This window comes from Pogonomyrmex barbatus, unplaced genomic scaffold, assembly GCF_055798465.1.
Source record: "Pogonomyrmex barbatus isolate J1 unplaced genomic scaffold, ASM5579846v1 scaffold14, whole genome shotgun sequence".
NCBI lineage: Eukaryota > Metazoa > Arthropoda > Insecta > Hymenoptera > Formicidae > Pogonomyrmex > Pogonomyrmex barbatus.
Genome location: NW_028297110.1, coordinates 3,857,303 through 3,878,864, shown reverse-complemented (window position 1 = coordinate 3,878,864; position 21,562 = coordinate 3,857,303). Strand labels below are relative to the sequence as shown.

Here is a 21,562-nt window from a genome sequence, read left to right as displayed (position 1 = left end):
TAACGAATAATCTAAAATACATACAAAATGTTTCGGAGCTTGTGCAATAAACTCGTAATAATTTTTTGTTATTCAAATATTTAAATATTTAAATGTTCATCTAAGTGTAAATTAAAATAAGTATATATATATATATATATATGCACAAGTTCCAATTTATTTAATAATAACATTTTAATTTATATATAATTTATATATTTTATATATTTTGTGTAATTAATATTTTGTATATTAGATTATCCGTTTATATAAACACAAGTAATTAAAATTAACAAATGCTGTTAAATTAGATATTTGCATTGCTCATATCGTCAGAATGGCGTAAAGTAAAAGCATCAATTTTACCATCAGAATAAATAAAAATAAATTATTTAAGAATGTTTTTTTTTACAAAATTGTGAACAATTTAACAAGTTGAATTCAACACAGTTTATAATTCTGTAGTCTGAGGTAAACTTTCGTCACTTGAAACAATATTGTCATTTAAGAGGATCAGATTGTAGTTTAATTTACTTCCGAATTCATCATCAATATATATGTCCTCGGTCATATATTGGTTACCTTGTACATTCTGCAACAAAGATGAATATAATTTACATTAGTATATAACAAAAAGCTGCTTATTTGCAAAAATGAAAATAAAATTCGATTTCATATTTAATTTCCATTTTATTGTAATAACTTATATGTGAAGTTTATCTTACTTTTTTAGAAATAGTCTTTGGAGTATATACCATTGTCAAATTATTCAATCTTGCAGGTAGAGAACGTCTTCTTGGTGAATCCTTTATTATAACACCGTTTAAAGTACGACGTACGTTAACGTAATCTCGCTCGTCTTTATTTTTTTGCGGAGTTGACATAATCTTATTTGTAGAAGATATTCTATTTTGATTTATTTTTTGCAAGTGTTCTGATTGTTGATTCCACGTTTCAGACTCTGTAGATATTTTTGTTGTAGTCGAGGAACTGAACGTTTGACTATTTATAAAAGCTTGATTAAAAATTTGTTCATGTCTTTTTTCGATATCAGTTTTTACTTCATTGCTTTTGACTTCATTTATTCCCAAAAAATTATTGTTTGATGTGGACGTTTCGATAATTTTGTACTCTTGATTATCATTACATCTTGTTCCATACGGTTCTTCGAATTTAGTTTCACCTTGTTGTATATTATTCAAATCAAATTTGGTATTAGAAATTTTACAAGGTGTTGTCAAACGTATTATTTCCGTAGCACGATCAAGAGCATCCTTCAGATTTTGTATGGATTTATTTGAAATAGATGAAGTTTTCGTAGACACGTTACTACTCGTATCTTTTAACGAGTCGATGTTCTCTTCAGTATAATTACCTTTGATATATATATATATAATAATAATAATTTAGTCAGAAATAAGAACGTATACAAAATATATTTGCAAATATTTTGAATAATATATATATATATATATATAAGATAGATAGATATATATAATTATATAAAAATATATCTTTTCCAATTTACCTTCTGTCACATTTTCAATTGTATATGTAGCATCAGCATACATTATATGTGGTTTAGAATATTGTACTTTAGCATCGTCAGTGAGAGAACTAATGCTACTATTTGATTGTTGAGATAACAAGAAACCCTAAAAAGATGAAATAATGGCAAATATACTCGAGTTATTAATAATATAAAAATGTATAAGATGAAATAAATAAGATATATACTTCATTGTGTTTTTTATTACTATTTCTTCCCATTCGTGATATGCAAATTTCTTTCTCCTTTTTCCATAAGGTTGATTCATAAAAGCTCTTGGCATCACGATGCAAAACCTGAGGTTGTATTATCGCATGTTTAATGCTGGGAGGCATACTTGTATATGGTGCCTGCAACAAAATATATATATATTTAATGTGTATTTTATTTTTATTTTTTTTTTCATCAAAGATTTTAAATGTAAAAATATATTTCATTAACATTGATATATTTATCACTAACAAATTGAATTTTAAAATTATTTATTTGAAGTAAAGCTTTGCTTTACCTTTCGTTTTGGTATATATAATGATTTTGAAATAGTTCCATTATATTCAGTAGATGACTTATTATATTTAGGCTCTATAGTAGTTGTATGATTAGCTGGTTTACATGGTACATAGTCAGGACTTTTTCCTTGTGATAGTAATGAGCTCGTAGCTTTTGGATCTGATGCATAATATAAATTTATTTTTGATATATTCTTTCAGATTGTTGTCATTTTAATATTTCCGTTTCAATCAATTAAAATTAATGAAGAAAATTATACATGATCACATGAAGAAAATTAAATTAATTGAGTAAAATAATTGCTTATAATAAAAATATAATATGTAATTATTACTACTTATAAATATAAAAACATATTAATCTTACTTGCGTTTGAATAAGAAAGAATTGTTGAATCACTTCCAAAAAAGAAATCTTCTCTTTTACTAGCTATCAATTTTTTTAATCTTTTTATATTTTCTCGTGCATTATTTCCCTCATCGAGATCTTGTACGATATTTGAGATTTCTACACAACGAGTGCAAGGAGAAATAGGTCTTACTTTAATTATGGGACTCACAATACTATCATTGATTTCAGATGCGTTTATCTTTTCAATATTATTTTTGGAATCTAGATCCCCATTACATTGTTCTTTTTTAGATTTGAAACATTCCTTTGAGATTTGATTGGAAGATTTTTTTTCCGTCATGGAACAATATGATTGTCCGACAAATGGTTTTCTAACTGTATTTTGTACAGGCGTCACAGGAGAAATCTTTTGATGCAATGTGTCATTATACAAAAGATCGTTATTATTTCCGTTTTCATTAATAGTCGTATTATTCTTCTCTTCTTCCTCGTATATCATCTTAAGATATTAAAAAAAAAATTGATAAATGATAAATATCTTAAATAATTATTAAATGGAAAATCAATAATCAATAAAAATTGCATAAATACTAAAAAAATTATATTGTAAATGTAAATTATATTATAAATTTACCAGTAGTCTATGAAGTTTTCTTCCTATTTTGTCCATATCCAATGTTATTTTCGCCTCGTCGGGATGTAATCCAGCTTCTAATAAGCTACGAAGAATTGATGGGACATTTTGTAAATTTATCATAATATCTCGTTTTCGTGTTGTGTGCTGTCGTTCTACATTTGACAGATCATATCCATTCCATGGTACATTTCCTAAAATGTTTAACAATATTAATATCAATTATGTTTTTTATAATGCAATAAAAAAAATTTCAATAATTTACTCAAAACGCAATAATAATTTTTTTTTTATGAATAGAAAATATTAATATATTTGCCTGTGCACATTTCCCAAAGTAATAACATTAGGCAATAAACATCGATTTTTTTGCTGGGATGTAATCCGTAGCATATTGCTGGTGCTTGCCATTTGAAACTCTCTAGTCGTAAATATCTTTCGTAATCGCGTTCTATGTAAGCCTATATGAAAATAAAAGAAATAATAACATTTAATAAACGTCAACCAACATTAATATATATGTAAAATTTCTTATTCAATTTATTCTAATGTATAATATACAATACACTCTGTCTTATTATATTACATTTATATTATTGAATAAAAAATTATAATATCGATATAATGTTTTCGTTAATTGTTTTTATTGAGAATGTTTTATTACAAAATAAAACGATATTCAAAATTTATTTTAATATTTCATATCAAATTATACATGCCACAAATATTCTACGAAAAAATATAAATCTGAAAATAAAAAGAATTGCGATATAAATGTGTAAAATTTTTAGACTTAAAAGATTGATTAATATTTAGATTTTGTGGTTAATATTTAGATTTTGATATAATACTACTAGTTGCACAAAAAGTCAATTTTTCTTTGCAATTATTTTTTTTATCATGATTCTATATTAATCTCATAGCTTTTTTATTATAAAAAATCATATTTAATTGCGATTATGATTAACGAGTTCCGCGTTCCAGACGGCGCGTGCGATTAACATCGACATGGTACAGCGAATTTATTCAGAAACGAACATTTTGTCGAAAACAATGCCAGCCGTTTCCGTTGGTGAAACGTTCATGGGTGTGTCATGGAATCGCGGATATGACGTGATCTGTTTCATTATAGCCCATTCTGTCTGCGAACTTTTTAAATCCGCTGGCGAATGACCTTAAATTCATAAAAGTGCATTCCTCGCGACTAAACTAGCAGATATGAATAAAAAAACACGCATATCTATTGTTTCGAGTAAATTAAAAGATAGTAACGTCGCTTTGACTATGTTTTTATATATATATATATATATATATATAAAACTTTCCAAATATTATTTTAAAAATAATTTTCCAATGTAGAATTTATATAACTTTAATAATTTATATATATATATGTTACAAATTATTTATATAAAGACATAAAATAAAATGTAAAGCAATCTATTATATATTTATCTATAGCCTACTATTAAACTTATATAATTTCTAGATTTTTCTATAATTTCTAAATTATTTTTAAAATAATATTTGGAAAGTTTAATATTTACATGGATTACATAAGAGCGATATATCTTAAGAAATAAAACTATTATATTAATATTTTATATATATTAATATTATTTATAATATTAATATTTTTGATAAGATATAGTGTAAAACATAAAGAATTTATTCCACATACCTTTTCTACTTCTCGAGCTAATTCCCACCCTCCAAGTTTGACAGTCGTGTCAGATGCAAAATAAACACAATGCGAGCTAATCGCTGTATGGATATATCCTCGCATATGACAATATTTTAATGCATCCGCCAATTTCATGCCAATTTGCATGATTCCTTGTATATTTATTCGTTCCCCTTGTTCGTGCATATAATTGTACAATGAGCAATCGATGGATTCAAAGATGGAGACAAGACCATGTTCATTCGTATATGTTGTGGCCATAAGCAGCAATATATTAGGATGCCGAATTTCACTGTAATCGTAAGATTGCAATTATGTTATAAAGTATATAAGATATCCTAATTATACATTTTTTTTCGTAAAAATGATAGATGATATCTTAATAAAATTTATTATATAGGTTGCAGAATTTATAATAGTATATTTTGAGAAAACTAGATCTAAAAGTTATATATAAAAATTTTCTAAGAAATATGTAGAATATAATTATAAAATATATTGATATATATTTGAAATATATTGAAATATATTTCAAATTTAGAAAAATAACAAATATGTAGAACAAAAATAAAACACAAATAAAAGATAGAAAATACAGAAACAAATATTAACAAGAATGTACATAATAGTATTCAAAGCTTGAATTAAATAAATGTTTTTATGGTAAAAATAAGTATTTGAGAATTATAAAAAGGTAACTTTTGCAAGAAATATGAGTCACAAAATAAAGAAACAAATTTTGATACATGATAGAGTTGGTAGAGTTTTTGTAAATTTCAATTTTATTCTATTTTTTTGAGATTAATGATTTTAATTAGGTATTTAATATATAACTTATTAATATTTACTATGTAACTTGCATACGAATATAGAAGAGATCCTACCTAAGAATTTCCACGTCCGTTTTTATTGCATCCCGGCATGTTGTTAAAACATGTCTTTTCAACGTCACTTTTGTATTGTGCCATTCTGCAGAAACTAGCTCTAGACATCGATTTTCTGTGCCTGCTATACATCCTATCTCGAATATTTCAGAAGCAGGTACATGTGGTATGCCTGATATAAACTGTGCGTGTTTCCGTGATTTTCGATTATCTTTTTGATTAGACTGCTCGGCGTTCTGTTCCTTGGGCAGATAAACAATCCAATCCGGATCGTTGATGTCTCCGTTAGATGTTTGACAGTGATTAGCAAACTGTTGTAATAAATTTCGATAATATTCACTGTAAGAAAACATAAATTTTAAAATTAATCTATTAATCTATAATGAAGATAAAAAATGAATCTAGTTATAAAATATAACATCAAACAAGAAAATACTATTTATCTAAAATAAAAATCTATTTTATAGTATAAGTATAAAATAAAATCTTCAGCATTCGGTCAAAACATAAGAAAAAATATGAATATAAAAAATTTTATATTGTCACTACAAGTTAAATAAAATCTTTTAAAATTATGAAGCTGAATTATTAAATATTAATTGCAATACATGTCATTTATTCCATGCTCCTTTGTTTTCAAAAGTATATGAAGAAATCAGGAAAAATGTTTGCATCACGCAAAAATGTTTTTAATTAAACTTACAAATAATTATTGCCTCATCCTGATGACTTCTATTTTAATAACACTTTAATAACAAATAAGGCAAAGAAAAAAATTATTGCAAAAATAAAAATAACATTTATGCAAATATTTCAATTATAACATTCATATAATACTAGACTTTAATGTTGGAATACCACTTTCTCACATAATAAAGTACAAAATTGAATAAACAAGTATAACGCATTATGCATACATATTAAAATAATATAAAAGCTACAGTCTTTAATTATTTCAATTGATATTAATGTAAACTTATATTAATATATGATGCACTATTATTATAAAAAATACATAAAATATCATATTATTATTTTAAATATTATTCAATTGCAAAGATAATTTCATCATGATTTACTCAAAATTACCGAGTTATACTGAAGACATTGTTCATATTTTTTTTTCAAGGATTACAACACAATGAAAACAAAGTATGCAGTTTGAAGAGAACACTAGACGCACACTAGAGACAATTGTTCACACGACTGAGGAAACGAAATGCCCCTGGCAACGATCATAGTACGAGTACCGGTATCGCGTCACGTCGATTATGCAAACGTACGCGTAACCGAGTTTATAATTTTCAAATACAACAAGCGTTGCAATACAAATAGAGTTCTGTGCAAATATTTATCAGTCAACTTACTTATTTTTATAAAAACAATTTTTAAACCTTTTAAGTATAAAAATAAAATTAATAAAAAATAAAAAACATAAAAAATACAAACTTAATCTAATATAAAATGAGATAAGTACAAAATAAGATATAAAGAAGAAAAATTTTATATTTGGCAAAACTTTAAAATTTGAAATAAATAAAAAATATTGGCTTCTTTAAAATTAAAGAATTTTAATCTAAAAGATATTTAGAAAATAAATTCTTATAAAAATTCTATGAATTATATAATAATTTAGATAAGATGTAATCTAAAATATTAAAGAATCTAGGAAATAAAAAAACCTAAATGTTTATTGAAGCAAAAATATTTTTTGATACCTACATGTTCAAAAATAAGAATAATTTAGATTAATCAAAGTTAAATATTTTAACAAATTCAAGAAAGTATGATTTTTGTACATAATAGATCTTTCAAACAATAGCTTTTTCAAATGTACCAAATACAAATAAATTACTTATTTTCAATTATCAACACCTTTTTCCCTCGAAGATCTTGTAGCAAATTAATACCTGAAACAGCGCGGACTCGCAACTGCCATAATTGTGAAAAGCCTTCCTTTATGATAAAGTGAGATAGTATTTAATATCTTTCCCAGATTTTTGCATAAATGGTATACGAATATCAATCCAAGCAGCGTGTTTACAAAGTAAAGCGCAACTAGTCGCAGGACCAATTTAACTTTTCGCTTTGTGAGATGTTTCAATGCTTGCAGGAATATATTTATTCTAAAAAAACGATTAATATCATCTTTTCTTGTCTACGAAAGAATTGCAGCGAACAATTGTGCGAAAAGGAATCACCTCGTTGCAGTACAGTAAAATATTAAATATATCAAATCGATCATATTTACTGATACCTGGACACAAAACTTGGCAAGAGTCAACTATACGAGATGTTAATTTACAAATATATTTTAAGATCTTGACGTGTTTACGTGCGTTTCTCCTTGTTCTTTCGTGTACCCATCGTACTAACTCTTTACTGGAGAGGGCATAGCGACATGCGGAGTAATTAACTCGTTATCACACAGAGCTCGCTCTTTTTCGAAATTCGGGATTGCGATTGGCCGCTTTCGAAATTGAGCCTTCGACTCAATCCAATCGAGGCGCTGCCGGCATTTAGAAAACGCGCGAAAAAACGTCAATGCCGAAAAAAGGACTACATTATGTCGTCTTCAGATTCGATTTCTGAGGATATTGAACACCTGTTATCGCATTCACGATCACTTGCTTCACGACGAATCGAAAATTCGCGAATTTCAACGCGTTGATCTTACATGCGGAACATTTCAAATGCGCGATCGCCGCGATCCGATTTCAAAAATGGCACGATGACGTCACGCGGACCAAGCCTTGATGAAGCGGCTGCAGTCTTTTTCGGAAGTTGGAATGGTTGGCCGTGAAAAATCGGTAGAGAACTCGCGGCGAAGTTTCACATTGATTTATAAAGTGGACGAGGTCGAAGAGCGCCAAACGATAATCAGTTTTATATCGGACATCGAATTCATCTTCCGAGAATCTACGTAGGTATGTAATTCCCACGATAATCTCTCGATTTGTATTCGCAATTGTTACTGCAAACGTAAAGCGTAATGGCGACGGCGTCGCGAATGTTCGAGATATATCGACGCCGAATATTCGCGAACTTTTCATTAATTTCAACAGGATCTAGTTAACAAGATTGTTTTATTTCGAGAAAACCGTAAAAAAATGGATTTCGTATCTCCAGGCATAATTCGCGATTATAAATTTTTCATAAGTAAAATATAACGCCAATAGCGTCGGAAATGTTCGATGTATCGACTTTGAATTTCGAAAGATTGAATTGTAAGATATCGTGATTGTACGTCAAATTCATCAAATGTACTCCGCGCGACCGTAGCGTTAATCCTACGATTCACTTGTGAGTTGAAATGCGCGATAATTAACGATGCTATTCAATAAATATCTATGTATGTAGTAATCTGTTTGTACATGCAGTAATCGGCAGTTATCGCGATTATTTCTACCTTGACCGCGATCGCTGCTGATTGGTTCGCAAATTAGAATTGTGAGACTGTGTAATCATTATTGTTATTTTTATAAAAGCGTGCATGCTTATTAAAATATGTGATAATATTCGATAATGATTGAATGACATGATAATTTTATAGCGGCAGTAGATGGGAAACGCGAAGTAATAAATTGGTTGCTTTGTGCAAAATTATTTACATAAATTAGTTAGTATTCGCGCATGTAGATTTCAATTGGCTAACTGTGATAATTTTTTATTTTACTATTTAACTACAGTCTATTAGTTTCATGGATTAGAAATTGCCGTAGTTATTCCATTAGGATAGTCGCACGATTATGCTTTGTGCAAAATGGAGGAATATTAGGAACAGAAATAAATATTTTTATTTTTAAAATATATTTAATATTTATTCCTGTTTCTAATATTTCCTCCATTGTGTGCAAAGTTTTATGTGCATGAAAATTAATTAATTCAAATGATATGATCAGATTGATTGCAATTACGATCTACATTAGCTGCAATCAATACTCGACCTGTTTTATCGATTTAATATTAGAGATTAGTTTCTCCGATACGCTCGTGAGATGGCCATAGTTGATGCCATGATCGCAAAAATTGCATGCCATATTCAAAATGTAGTTCTGCGTGTTACGAAAAATGAATATCTTGCGCGCGATGTATATCGAAATATCGAGCGATTGTGTTACGAAATTAAAGGATCTTGCAATATATTTCTTGATGTTATTCGAAAACACTTGTTATTGAGGTCTTAGATGATCTGCGAAAATCGCGGATAAAAAATTTCCATTAAAGATTCTTTTAATTTTCGAAGATTTATTCGATATAATTATCATATTATTAGCACTATTTAATTAGCATATAATGCATGTAATGTGTTTTAATGTAGGAATTATGGCAAGGATACAATGAGGATACAAGGATACAACTAGGATACAACATGGATACAACATGGATACAATAAGGATACAACGAAAATTTCGCAGAGAATTCTCCTTCTGGAAAAAAATGGAAGGATCTGGATGTGCATCGTGGAGCATAAATCGATTTTGGAATACGCGAGTGAAAAATTATATCTTGTGGCGTATGGCTTTAATAATGCCAGAGCGCACTTCAGTGTATATAATGGGCAATTTAGTGAAATGTGCAGTGATTAAAAAAAATTTCCTCAAGAAAAAGATGGATGAAAAATCCATTTCTTCTGAATGTGTACCGTAAATCAATTTTGGAATACGCGAGTGAAAAATCATCTTGTGGCTTATGGCTATAATAATGGCAGAGCGCACTTCAGTATATATAATGGGCAATTTAGTGAAATGTGCAGTGATTAAAAAAAATTTCCTCTCAAGAAAAAGATGGATGAAAAATCCATTTCTTCTGAATGTATACCGTAAATCAATTTTGGAATACGCGAGTGAAAAATCATCTTGTGGCTTATGGCTATAATAATGCCAGAGCGCACTTCAGTGTATATAATGGGCAATTTAGTGAAATGTGCAGTGATTAAAAAAAATTTCCTCTCAAGAAAAAGATGGACGAAAAATCCATTTCTTCTGAATGTGTGCCGTAAATCAATTTTGGAATACGCGAGTGAAAAATCATTTTGTGGCGTATGGCTATAATAATGCCAGAGCGCACTTCAGTGAATATAATGGGCAATTTAGTGAAATGTGCAGTGATTAAAAAAAATTTCCTCTCAAGAAAAAGATGGATGAAAAATCCATTTCTTCTGAATGTGTACCGTAAATCAATTTTGGAATACGCGAGTGAAAAATCATTTTGTGGCGTATGGCTATAATAATGCCAGAGCGCACATCAGTGAATATAATGGGCAATTTAGTGAAATGTGCAGTGATTAAAAAAAATTTCTTCTCAAGAAAAAGATGGATGAAAAATCCATTTCTTCTGAATGTGTACCGTAAATCAATTTTGGAATACGCGAGTGAAAAATCATTTTGTGGCATATGGCTATAATAATGCCAGAGCGCACATCAGTGAATATAATGGGCAATTTAGTGAAATGTGCAGTGATTAAAAAAAATTTCCTCTCAAGAAAAAGATCGATGAAAAATCCATTTCTTCTGAATGTGTACCGTAAATCAATTTTGGAATACGCGAGTGAAAAATCATTTTGTGGCGTATGGCTATAATAATGCCAGAGCGCACTTCAGTGAATATAATGGGCAATTTAGTGAAATGTGCAGTGATTAAAAAAAATTTCCTCTCAAGAAAAAGATGGATGAAAAATCCATTTCTTCTGAATGTGTACCGTAAATCAATTTTGGAATACGCGAGTGAAAAATCATCTTGTGGCTTATGGCTATAATAATGCCAGAGCGCACTTCAGTGAATATAATGGGCAATTTAGTGGAATGTGCAGTGATTAAAAAAAATTTCCTCTCAAGAAAAAGATGGATGAAAAATCCATTTCTTCTGAATGTGTACCGTAAATCAATTTTGGAATACGCGAGTGAAAAATCATTTTGTGGCGTATGGCTATAATAATGCCAGAGCGCACTTCAGTGAATATAATGGGCAATTTAGTGAAATGTGCAGTGATTAAAAAAAATTTCCTCTCAAGAAAAAGATGGAAAAATCCATTTCTTCTGAATGTGTATCGTAAATCAATTTTGGAATACGCGAGTGAAAAATCATCTTGTGGCTTATGGCTATAATAATGCCAGAGCGCACTTCAGTGTATATAATGGGCAATTTAGTGGAATGTGCAGTGATTAAAAAAAATTTCCTCTCAAGAAAAAGATGGAAAAATCCGTTTCTTCTGAATGTGTACCGTAAATCAATTTTGGAATACGCGAGTGAAAAATCATCTTGTGGCTTATGGCTATAATAATGCCAGAGCGCACTTCAGTGAATATAATGGGCAATTTAGTGAAATGTGCAGTGATTAAAAAAAATTTCCTCTCAAGAAAAAGATGGAAAAATCCGTTTCTTCTGAATGTGTACCGTAAATCAATTTTGGAATACGCGAGTGAAAAATCATCTTGTGGCTTATGGCTATAATAATGCCAGAGCGCACTTCAGTGAATATAATGGGCAATTTATTGAAATGTGCAGTGATTAAAAAAAATTTCCTCAAGAAAAAGATGGATGAAAAATCCATTTCTTCTGAATGTGTACCGTAAATCAATTTTGGAATACGCGAGTGAAAAATCATCTTGTGGCTTATGGCTATAATAATGCCAGAGCGCACTTCAGTGAATATAATGGGCAATTTATTGAAATGTGCAGTGATTAAAAAAAATTTCCTCAAGAAAAAAATGGATGAAAAATCCATTTCTTCTGAATGTGTACCGTAAATCAATTTTGGAATACGCGAGTGAAAAATCATTTTGTGGCGTATGGCTATAATAATGCCAGAGCGCACTTCAGTGAATATAATGGGCAATTTAGTGGAATGTGCAGTGATTAAAAAAAATTTCCTCTCAAGAAAAAGATGGATGAAAAATCTATTTCTTCTGAATGTGTACCGTAAATCAATTTTGGAATACGCGAGTGAAAAATCATTTTGTGGCGTATGGCTATAATAATGCCAGAGCGCACTTCAGTGAATATAATGGGCAATTTAGTGAAATGTGCAGTGATTAAAAAAAATTTCCTCTCAAGAAAAAGATGGATGAAAAATCCATTTCTTCTGAATGTATGCCGTAAATCAATTTTGGAATACGCGAGTGAAAAATCATTTTGTGGCGTATGGCTATAATAATGCCAGAGCGCACTTCAGTGAATATAATGGGCAATTTAGTGGAATGTGCAGTGATTAAAAAAAATTTCCTCTCAAGAAAAAGATGGATGAAAAATCCATTTCTTCTGAATGTGTACCGTAAATCAATTTTGGAATACGCGAGTGAAAAATCATTTTGTGGCGTATGGCTATAATAATGCCAGAGCGCACTTCAGTGAATATAATGGGCAATTTAGTGAAATGTGCAGTGATTAAAAAAAATTTCCTCTCAAGAAAAAGATGGAAAAATCCATTTCTTCTGAATGTGTAACGTAAATCAATTTTGGAATACGCGAGTGAAAAATCATCTTGTGGCTTATGGCTATAATAATGGCAGAGCGCACTTCAGTGTATATAATGGGCAATTTAGTGAAATGTGCAGTGATTAAAAAAAATTTCCTCTCAAGAAAAAGATGGATGAAAAATCCATTTCTTCTGAATGTGTACCGTAAATCAATTTTGGAATACGCGAGTGAAAAATCATCTTGTGGCTTATGGCTATAATAATGCCAGAGCGCACTTCAGTGTATATAATGGGCAATTTAGTGAAATGTGCAGTGATTAAAAAAAATTTCCTCTCAAGAAAAAGATGGACGAAAAATCCATTTCTTCTGAATGTGTGCCGTAAATCAATTTTGGAATACGCGAGTGAAAAATCATTTTGTGGCGTATGGCTATAATAATGCCAGAGCGCACTTCAGTGAATATAATGGGCAATTTAGTGAAATGTGCAGTGATTAAAAAAAATTTCCTCTCAAGAAAAAGATGGATGAAAAATCCATTTCTTCTGAATGTGTACCGTAAATCAATTTTGGAATACGCGAGTGAAAAATAATTTTGTGGCAGATAGCTATAATGCTGTCAGTGTATATAATATGCAATTTAAAAAATGTGTATATAATATGCAATTTAATAAAGTGTGTAATGAATATAATAAAAAAATTAGTGCAGTGTAATGAAATGTGCAGTCAGTGCACGCAATATGTTTTATCGTAGAGGAACAACAAGGATACAATGAGGATCAATTAGGATACAACAAGGATATAACCAGGATACAACAAGGATACAACCAGGATACAACAAGGATACAACCAGGATACAACAAGGATACAACCAGGATATAACCAGGATACAACAAGGATACAACCAGGATACAATTAGGCTACAACAAGGATGTGACAAGGATACAATTGGGCTATAACAAGGATACAATGAAAATTTTGCTGAGAATTCTTCTCGAGGAAAAAATGGATTAAGAATCTCGTAGAGGGTAAGTCAAGTTTTTTTAAATTTGAGATATGATTGAGATATCGATTAATGTATAAGAGAACAGACTCAATTCGGATTTTTTTCATAATTCAATAAAATAGAAGTCATCAAAAATTGCAAATAATTTCTTTGTTAATTATATTGCATCAAATAATTATTAATGCATACTTTGTATTACGTCGAGATATTAAACTTCTTTTTGTATATACTATAAGCATATTCGTAAGCGAGTATGTAACTTACTTGCGACGTTCTTGCGATGGTGTAGACTGTACATCTCTGTCTGACCTCGTAGCTGTTCTGGAAAAAAAAAAAAAAAAAAAACGTTAGGTCTGAGATACTTAATACTGATAGCATTTTATGCAATATAAATACTCAATCTTTCTCGCAATAGTATTAATTATTGGAATTATTTTAAATAATTATATATTTTATTTCTTTTCGAATTTTGACATTCTCTTAAGAATACTTTTTTTTTTACAAAAATATTTGATTAATTATTTGATTCGTTATTTGAAAAAAAGCACATTTTGAAGATAACCAATTTTCCTGAAAAATTGATAATTAATTTTGCATTTTTTTTTTAGATTATCTCTGAAACGGTGCAAAATATCATCGATTAGAGAGTGCGGCGAGTAAGAAAGGTTCCCGATGTCAGTAGGACGAGCCGCGTCGCGAAACAGAGGCGAGAACAAAAACTGGTAAAAAATCAATGAGTTGTATATCTACTGCAAGTTGCGCGACCGCAAGATTGATCGTATCCGCGAACTTGCACTTTCCCCGACAATTCATTCTTCACGGATCATAGAACAACGGCGCCTATTACTTCGCGATGCGAATTATTTCAGATTCTTGTTAACGCGTTTCTGCCTCCCTTTCCCTTTCGTCATTTCACTGATCAATATCAGAAATTATTCAGAATCATGGATTATATCTTTGTAATACAACATCTATATTTAGCAACAGATGTTACGAACACACGAGATAAATCTTCATTCTATCGTGGAACATAAATTATTCAAAATAATTATTAAAATTAATTTATAACGTGTATTATATATTCTATTGTTTAATTTGTTATTATTTGTATTTGTATTTTATTATTATTTATTTGAATTTCATGATAAAAATACGAATGAATCAGTAATAATATACAATGAAAAATTTGACTATTAATAAATTAATATTTCCATTTATAAAAAGAAATTATACATTGTCGTAATATATTTCTAATTGAAAAGAAAATACAAATGCGTCATGCAATCGGAAAAAAAAATTAATTTGTACTTTCATTCATATAGTAGTGACAAATATATTTAACTAAATTCTACTTTACGAGTTTCTATTATAATTCATTGATATTTTGTAAATTTTTTTATTAAAATATATACTTATATTCTCATATTAGACTTTAATGAGAAATCATTTGTGACATTTTCTTGGATTTTAAATGTAATAGAATTACTTACTTCTTGATCCAACTAAATGTTAGTAATTTCTTCATCGTGTGACAATTTATTCACGGAACACAGCCATGTATCGTGACAACTACCGTACTAACCTAAGTTAGGCTTGTCAGTCTTAAGAATCTCGACCAACCTTGGAAGGAACACGAAAATCAACAAACTTATTCTGTCGTAAACAATATTTAACATATGTATGATAATATTTAATTCTTCTCGTAACGGTGAAATGGATAGTACTCTTTAAAATCCCAGATATAGAAAAAAATAATGAAATATTAATAATTTAAAAAATATTGTAAGTATTAAATAATATTAAGAATTATTATCCGGATATATCCGGATTATTATTATCCGATATAATTGGCTTAAGATATTTCATATATTTCAAAGTAAGTTCGTAAAGCTTTACATTATAGTATTACATTATAGTATTTTAAATTTCTTATATATATAATTTTTTAATTTTTTATAACTGAATCAAATTAAAATCATTTATCAAAATAAATTTAATTTGTTCTTTTATTTATTTATTTTTTTTTTTATTTCGATGAATTGTAGGTGATCAAATTTTTTATATAATTTTCGAAATTTAATGAGAATGAACTGTTTATTTAGACTGAATGAACTGTTTATTAGTTCGCATTATAGATTGATTGCCATAGAATCTACTTCTATGATTAGTATTTAATTTGATTAAACAAGCATACTTCTTCAGCATAATTGAGCATAATTAATAAAAACGAAATTGATTAGGTCCGAACATTTACTCATCAATGGTTTATTCAGAAGCATTCTCATTCAAATTGACTTCACGGTTTTCATGGTTGTTGAAGAAATATAATACGAAGCAAAACTAGTAGAAAGTTTCTTTAAATTTTAAATTATTTAGATAAATTACTTGATGAATTTATTTTAATGTAAAATAATTTTTATTGATTGTAATATGAACGACGCTAATATAATTCTTATAGGAAATAATAATATGCAATCATGAAGTTACAACATTTCCATGTTAATCAATTTATACGCTTCATTGAACATTAGAACATTGAAAGTTTATGTATAAGAATATCGTAAATTTATTCAAAATTATTCGTCGAAAAATTTATTTATGTAAAAAATTTATAAAATGTTACGTGTCATTTGTTGCAAAACTTTAATATTTAATAATGAATATATTATGTTGTGTAATAATTATGTTTGATCAGTATAGATATGACAGTTTTGAATAATATTGTTAAAATAGCGAGAAAAAAATGTCGTAATCGATAACAGCTTATAATAATTCAAGACAATTTTTTAATTGTTTCGAAATATTTAGGCGAACCAATGATTAATATCTAAAAAATATTTGATATATCTAAAATATTTAAATTTTGATTTAAATTTTATAATAGCAAAGATCACTTTGAAATCACTTGATTAGAAAGAAAAAATAATATTCTAAGAATTTATTATTTTATCTGTTTAGATAACTGGCTATTGCTGCGAAGATTCATCAAAGAGTTTGACTTTTATGACCGATGAAAAGTGCATGAGTCTGTGTTTTTGCGATCAATAATTGCTCTCTTATTAGCTTGGATATGCATTTTTATCGTGTATATTTGAGCTGATAAGTTCCGCATCGTTCATCAGCTTTCGCTCGGAAATATAATAAAATTCTGTCGATGATTTTCTCTTTACAAGAGAGATTATTTTCCATGCTTGTACATTTTCAGACCGGCAGAATATTGCGAATCGCATATTATACTACAACGTGAACTATTCTTAACGAGATTTGCGTACAAATAAAATAATAAAAGTGAAAGTTACATACACTAACAATGTTCCATACTAATTTACACAATTATTCATGCGATGTACTTTCCATTTAAATCTTATATGCGCTAAGAAACGCAGTTAACGTGTTTCTATAGGCTGACGTACAGCTCAATGAGTATTAAAAAGAGTATTAATTAGAAGAAGGTGTCGACGGGCAAGGTGCTCGATTTTTTAATTTATTAATACGTCAAGCAGATGAGTATGCAGCTTTTTTATTCGATATCCGTTTCTATATACGATTGCAATCGAGTATGCATTAATATGCAAAATAAATAAATCCGCAAGTTAATTATGAGCTTGTCGAGCAAGTATTCACTAAGCCTATCTCTATGCACATTCTTGTCATTACTGATCATTAATTATTAAGCAAAATACCAAAATCAAGATTCTTAATTATACTACGTATTGCATGCTTTCTTCATAACAACAATTTAATCTAATCTAAAAAACGTTAAACATTTCTACTTTAAAAAAAAGAATATTCTAAAATTTAAATGTTTTCAATCAATTTTAATTGTCGCTGATGTTATTTATCCAATTTCATAAATGTTTTACAACATATAATTTTTCTTGTAGGCTAATTTTTCAATTTGCAGCGGGCTTTTCTTCAATTAAATACAATGTTTAGACAATATAAAATTTTTCACGAGATAATTAAGTCAAATACAATTGAACAAATGATCTACAATCACATTTATTTCCCAGAATGATAGTCGCGTGGATTTAAATGCTAATATATTTCACTTGTTAAACATCACAACGGAAACGTTCTCTCGAAACTTTTTTTGAAGAGACAATCCAGGAGTAGAGTAATCAAAATCAAGATCGATCCTTCTGGGACAGTTTGCGTAAGATTCCAGTTGTCCCGGTTTAGATAAACTTTTTTATCGTCTCCGACGTTCACAGACTTCACGGCTTTCTTATCCTCGCTCAATGGGACAATGGCCGTACCTTTTTACTTGCCGCCGGCGCAGGTCGCAGCTTTAAATACCGGTGCAATTTTACGGCAGTGCGGTCTAAGCGCGGTAATTCTGTACAATCTCGCGCCGCTCGACGAGGAGATAATGGCAGTCATTACAAGTCGCGAGTACACAGCCGGTTGAAAACGTCTAGTTAACGGTATGCTCCCGTTGCCCAAACCTACAGGGGGGCCCAACCGCTATTCTTTTGGCCGTAATTAGCCCGTGTCTTCGACACGCTCGAACTTTTTGGAACATTTTCACGAGATGGAAAGCAATCGAGATCTTCTCGCGCGTCGGAGAAACTCGGAAGCAAACCGTAGAATCTCTCCCGCGTGCACATGTTCTTCCGCTTATGTTAGATTGGACCCGATACGTCTTTCTTTCTCACGCAGGCGCAGCGCCGATCGAGCGAGCCGCCGATATCGCTCAATTATCTTTATGTAAATCCGCGATTGAGATATCTATCGCGATGCATTTCTCTTCCGTCTGATAGATATCGATGAAATAACGACTATAAATTCTACTCGAGTTGCCACTGTATTTCTTGGAGAGGTATTTTCTGAATTTACTTCTCTAAAAGAGATTAGAGGTGTATAAACAATTTTCCATAAAATACCAAAAATTCATTACAAAGAAAACAGAAAATAAAGATGAGCGATTTTGATAAACATGAGCGATTAGAAATATGAATTATTTGAAGTGACATATACGAAAATATTTTGTGGCAAAAATAAATATAATTTGTTAAGTATTTGATTACTGTATAGGTTTATTCGTTTTTTTTTCTATTTTAAAATCTGGATATATTAATTGAAATATAATGTGAAAATATAGTTATTTATTTCTTAGAGAGTAAAGATCTTATCTCTGATCAGTCGTACAATATATTTTTCATTTCTATTAATTGTACTCTGATAATCGAAATAATTTTTGCTTGGTCTTTGCTCTGCTTGGTCTAGTGTTGCATTTTTTCATGATAATTTATATCTCATGCATTTTGCATAGTAAGAAATTCAAATAACAGACTAACGAAAAAATGATGTGATATCGTGAATGCCAATATCAAACATTGTTGTTTAACTGCGGATGTACTATCGATATATTTAACATTCGTTATATATAACAAGCTGATTAATTTTTTGGGGCGCTTTTATCAATTTATTTGATATGAATATCGATAACCTTCACCTTATATTGAATATTATTATCGATACAAACTTGCAGTTTTCATAAGAAAATTATTCAATGTTCTTAAAATGTAGAATGTAGATTATAGCAAAAGTGATATAATAAATATTCAAGACGCATATTTGAGATAAAATTATATTTTATCAATAATGAAAATAAACAAGTCTAATAACAGAAGTTAATTTTTGATGTATTAAAAACATAAAATTACAAAAAATTTAGTGAAATATTGTGAACAATTTTACTTTAGTACAATAAGTTTGTATTGTAATGTGTTACAATGGGATATTATTTACAGTATTATATGCGAATATTATTCACAGGAATTCCTTGAAATATAGTCATATATTATATGATTAATAGAATAATCATAAACATTTTTATTATTGTCGATTCCATTCTAGACAAATATTATTATCAGATAAAGCAACTTTAATAAATAATTAATTTAATAAGTGACAAGTGCCAAAAACAAATTTATATGTAACATATAAAACAATTAAAATAATTATCAGCAATTATAATTAATCAACATAAATTAATATGCCATAATTTAAATAGATCAAAAAATCGCGCGATGTGATACAAAGTAGGTGAAAATCAGATATACAAAGAGCGTAAAAATTAAAAATTATAAAATATTTTTCTCTAAGCATGTTATTCGCACTTGCAGTTCTAATTTGAAATGGATAAGAACTTACTTGAACCATTTAACTATCTTGCACACACCCATGTCGCACGTGGTGGATCCGCACAGCCAAACTTCGACGAGTTGATTTGACGTCGCGATGCCGACGAACACTGCGAAACTCGACTGAAACGTACACGAGAGTTGCCGTTGCGATCCGCTCCTTTCTCACAACTGAACGCGAAACTACGTGCGATATGTACACAGACGATGCCTCGATTCTGATCGTTCCGATGGGCGTAGTTTTAGGCACGACTCGCCAATCGTTCACTCCTGTAGCTTTCGATCGATCGACTGATCCCACTACATCAGAACGATAAACGGAAGGACGAGCTATTAAAATACCGAATTAAAGTTGGAAAATCCGGCCCATTCAAGCGCCTATAAAAACACATACGATTACAAAGAATTTAATTATAGATGTATAAAGAATCACGTTGCAAAAGTTCTATAATTTTCAAAGATTTAAGAAGATTGCATTGTGTCCTAGTTTGTGCGAGATTATTGTTACCAATTTTCATGAATTTAGAAATTAAATAACTGTAAAAATTTTGTTTACGAATAGAAAATATTAATTGAAAATGCATGAAGTCTAAAGAGTAGAAATAAGTTCTACTTAACGATATAACAAGCTTTTTCTGGTGCAATAAATGAATAAATAACCCATATATAAAATAAAAATAAATTTCTAAAATTATTTATTGCGGCACATTCTTATCTTTATTTATAAAATCTCGAATATCTGAAAAATCCAAAATTTCTATATTAATTAATATTGAGAAAAATATTGTTTGGTTGTATTAATTGGAATTCTGCTTGAAAATGGACAAATCAGAATTTTCTGCTTAAATCTACTAAAATTTTAATTGAGATAACCGGAATTTTAATTGCTATAATCAGAATTCCGGTGTGTCATTTTCAACCATTTTTTTCAGTGTACTGATGAAGATTTTACTAATAAAGATTTATTAAATTTTATAGATAAGAACATGTAGCTAACGGGCGACAGCGGATCTTGTGCAATTGCATGTATTCTCGCGATAATTTAAGTCTGCTGGAAAGCTGAATTCTTAGACAGTAATTACACAATTCGTCGTTCTGAAACTAGCCGGCTTTGTACGGAATCTCCGTGCGTAACGAAGTGTTCTGATATCGCGTTCCGAGTCTGCGCCTTGGCACGCCTTTTTTCGTCGGCTTGACTCACAAGAGCATACCACAAGAGCAGTACCGGTACAATCGGTGTGATGACTGATAACGTACAATTACGACGTGCAGTCGGCAACACAAATATAGAATTGGGCCGCCGCGTGTAGGATGAACTGTATTTTATAACTTGAAAGAATAACATGAAGATGTCACTTATTTTATCTCCATAATATATTACATTTGTGTTCAAATGTACG

The 21,562-nt window shown here is 29.5% G+C and overlaps 1 protein-coding gene and 1 long non-coding RNA gene across 6 annotated transcripts; one reads left to right on the top strand and one right to left on the bottom strand.

Moving 5' to 3' along the window:
• Positions 1-339: 339 nt before the first annotated feature.
• LOC105424462 (uncharacterized) lies at positions 340-21,537 on the bottom strand. Of its 5 annotated transcripts, none has more exons than XM_089073239.1 (12): positions 20,173-21,537; positions 14,278-14,334; positions 5,592-5,930; positions 4,705-4,999; positions 3,343-3,484; positions 3,024-3,217; positions 2,405-2,888; positions 2,037-2,197; positions 1,717-1,878; positions 1,508-1,634; positions 705-1,354; positions 340-571 (listed from the first exon to the last, which is right to left on the bottom strand). In XM_089073239.1, exons 1-12 carry the CDS (start codon positions 20,202-20,204, stop codon positions 431-433), a joined length of 2,784 nt encoding a protein of 927 aa, XP_088929365.1. In that variant the 5' UTR covers positions 20,205-21,537; the 3' UTR covers positions 340-430. The 5 variants fall into 5 exon arrangements, with proteins under 5 accessions (XP_088929365.1, XP_088929364.1, XP_088929366.1 ...); XM_089073238.1 differs by lacking the exon at positions 20,173-21,537 and adding an exon at positions 15,504-15,622; XM_089073240.1 differs by lacking the exons at positions 14,278-14,334; positions 20,173-21,537 and adding exons at positions 7,502-7,717; positions 7,849-7,996.
• LOC112552423 (uncharacterized) lies at positions 8,115-17,324 on the top strand. Its single transcript, XR_016138454.1, has 4 exons — positions 8,115-8,518; positions 9,913-14,035; positions 14,622-14,735; positions 16,972-17,324. It is a non-coding gene; the product is annotated as an uncharacterized LOC112552423 (long non-coding RNA).
• Positions 21,538-21,562: the final 25 nt, after the last annotated feature.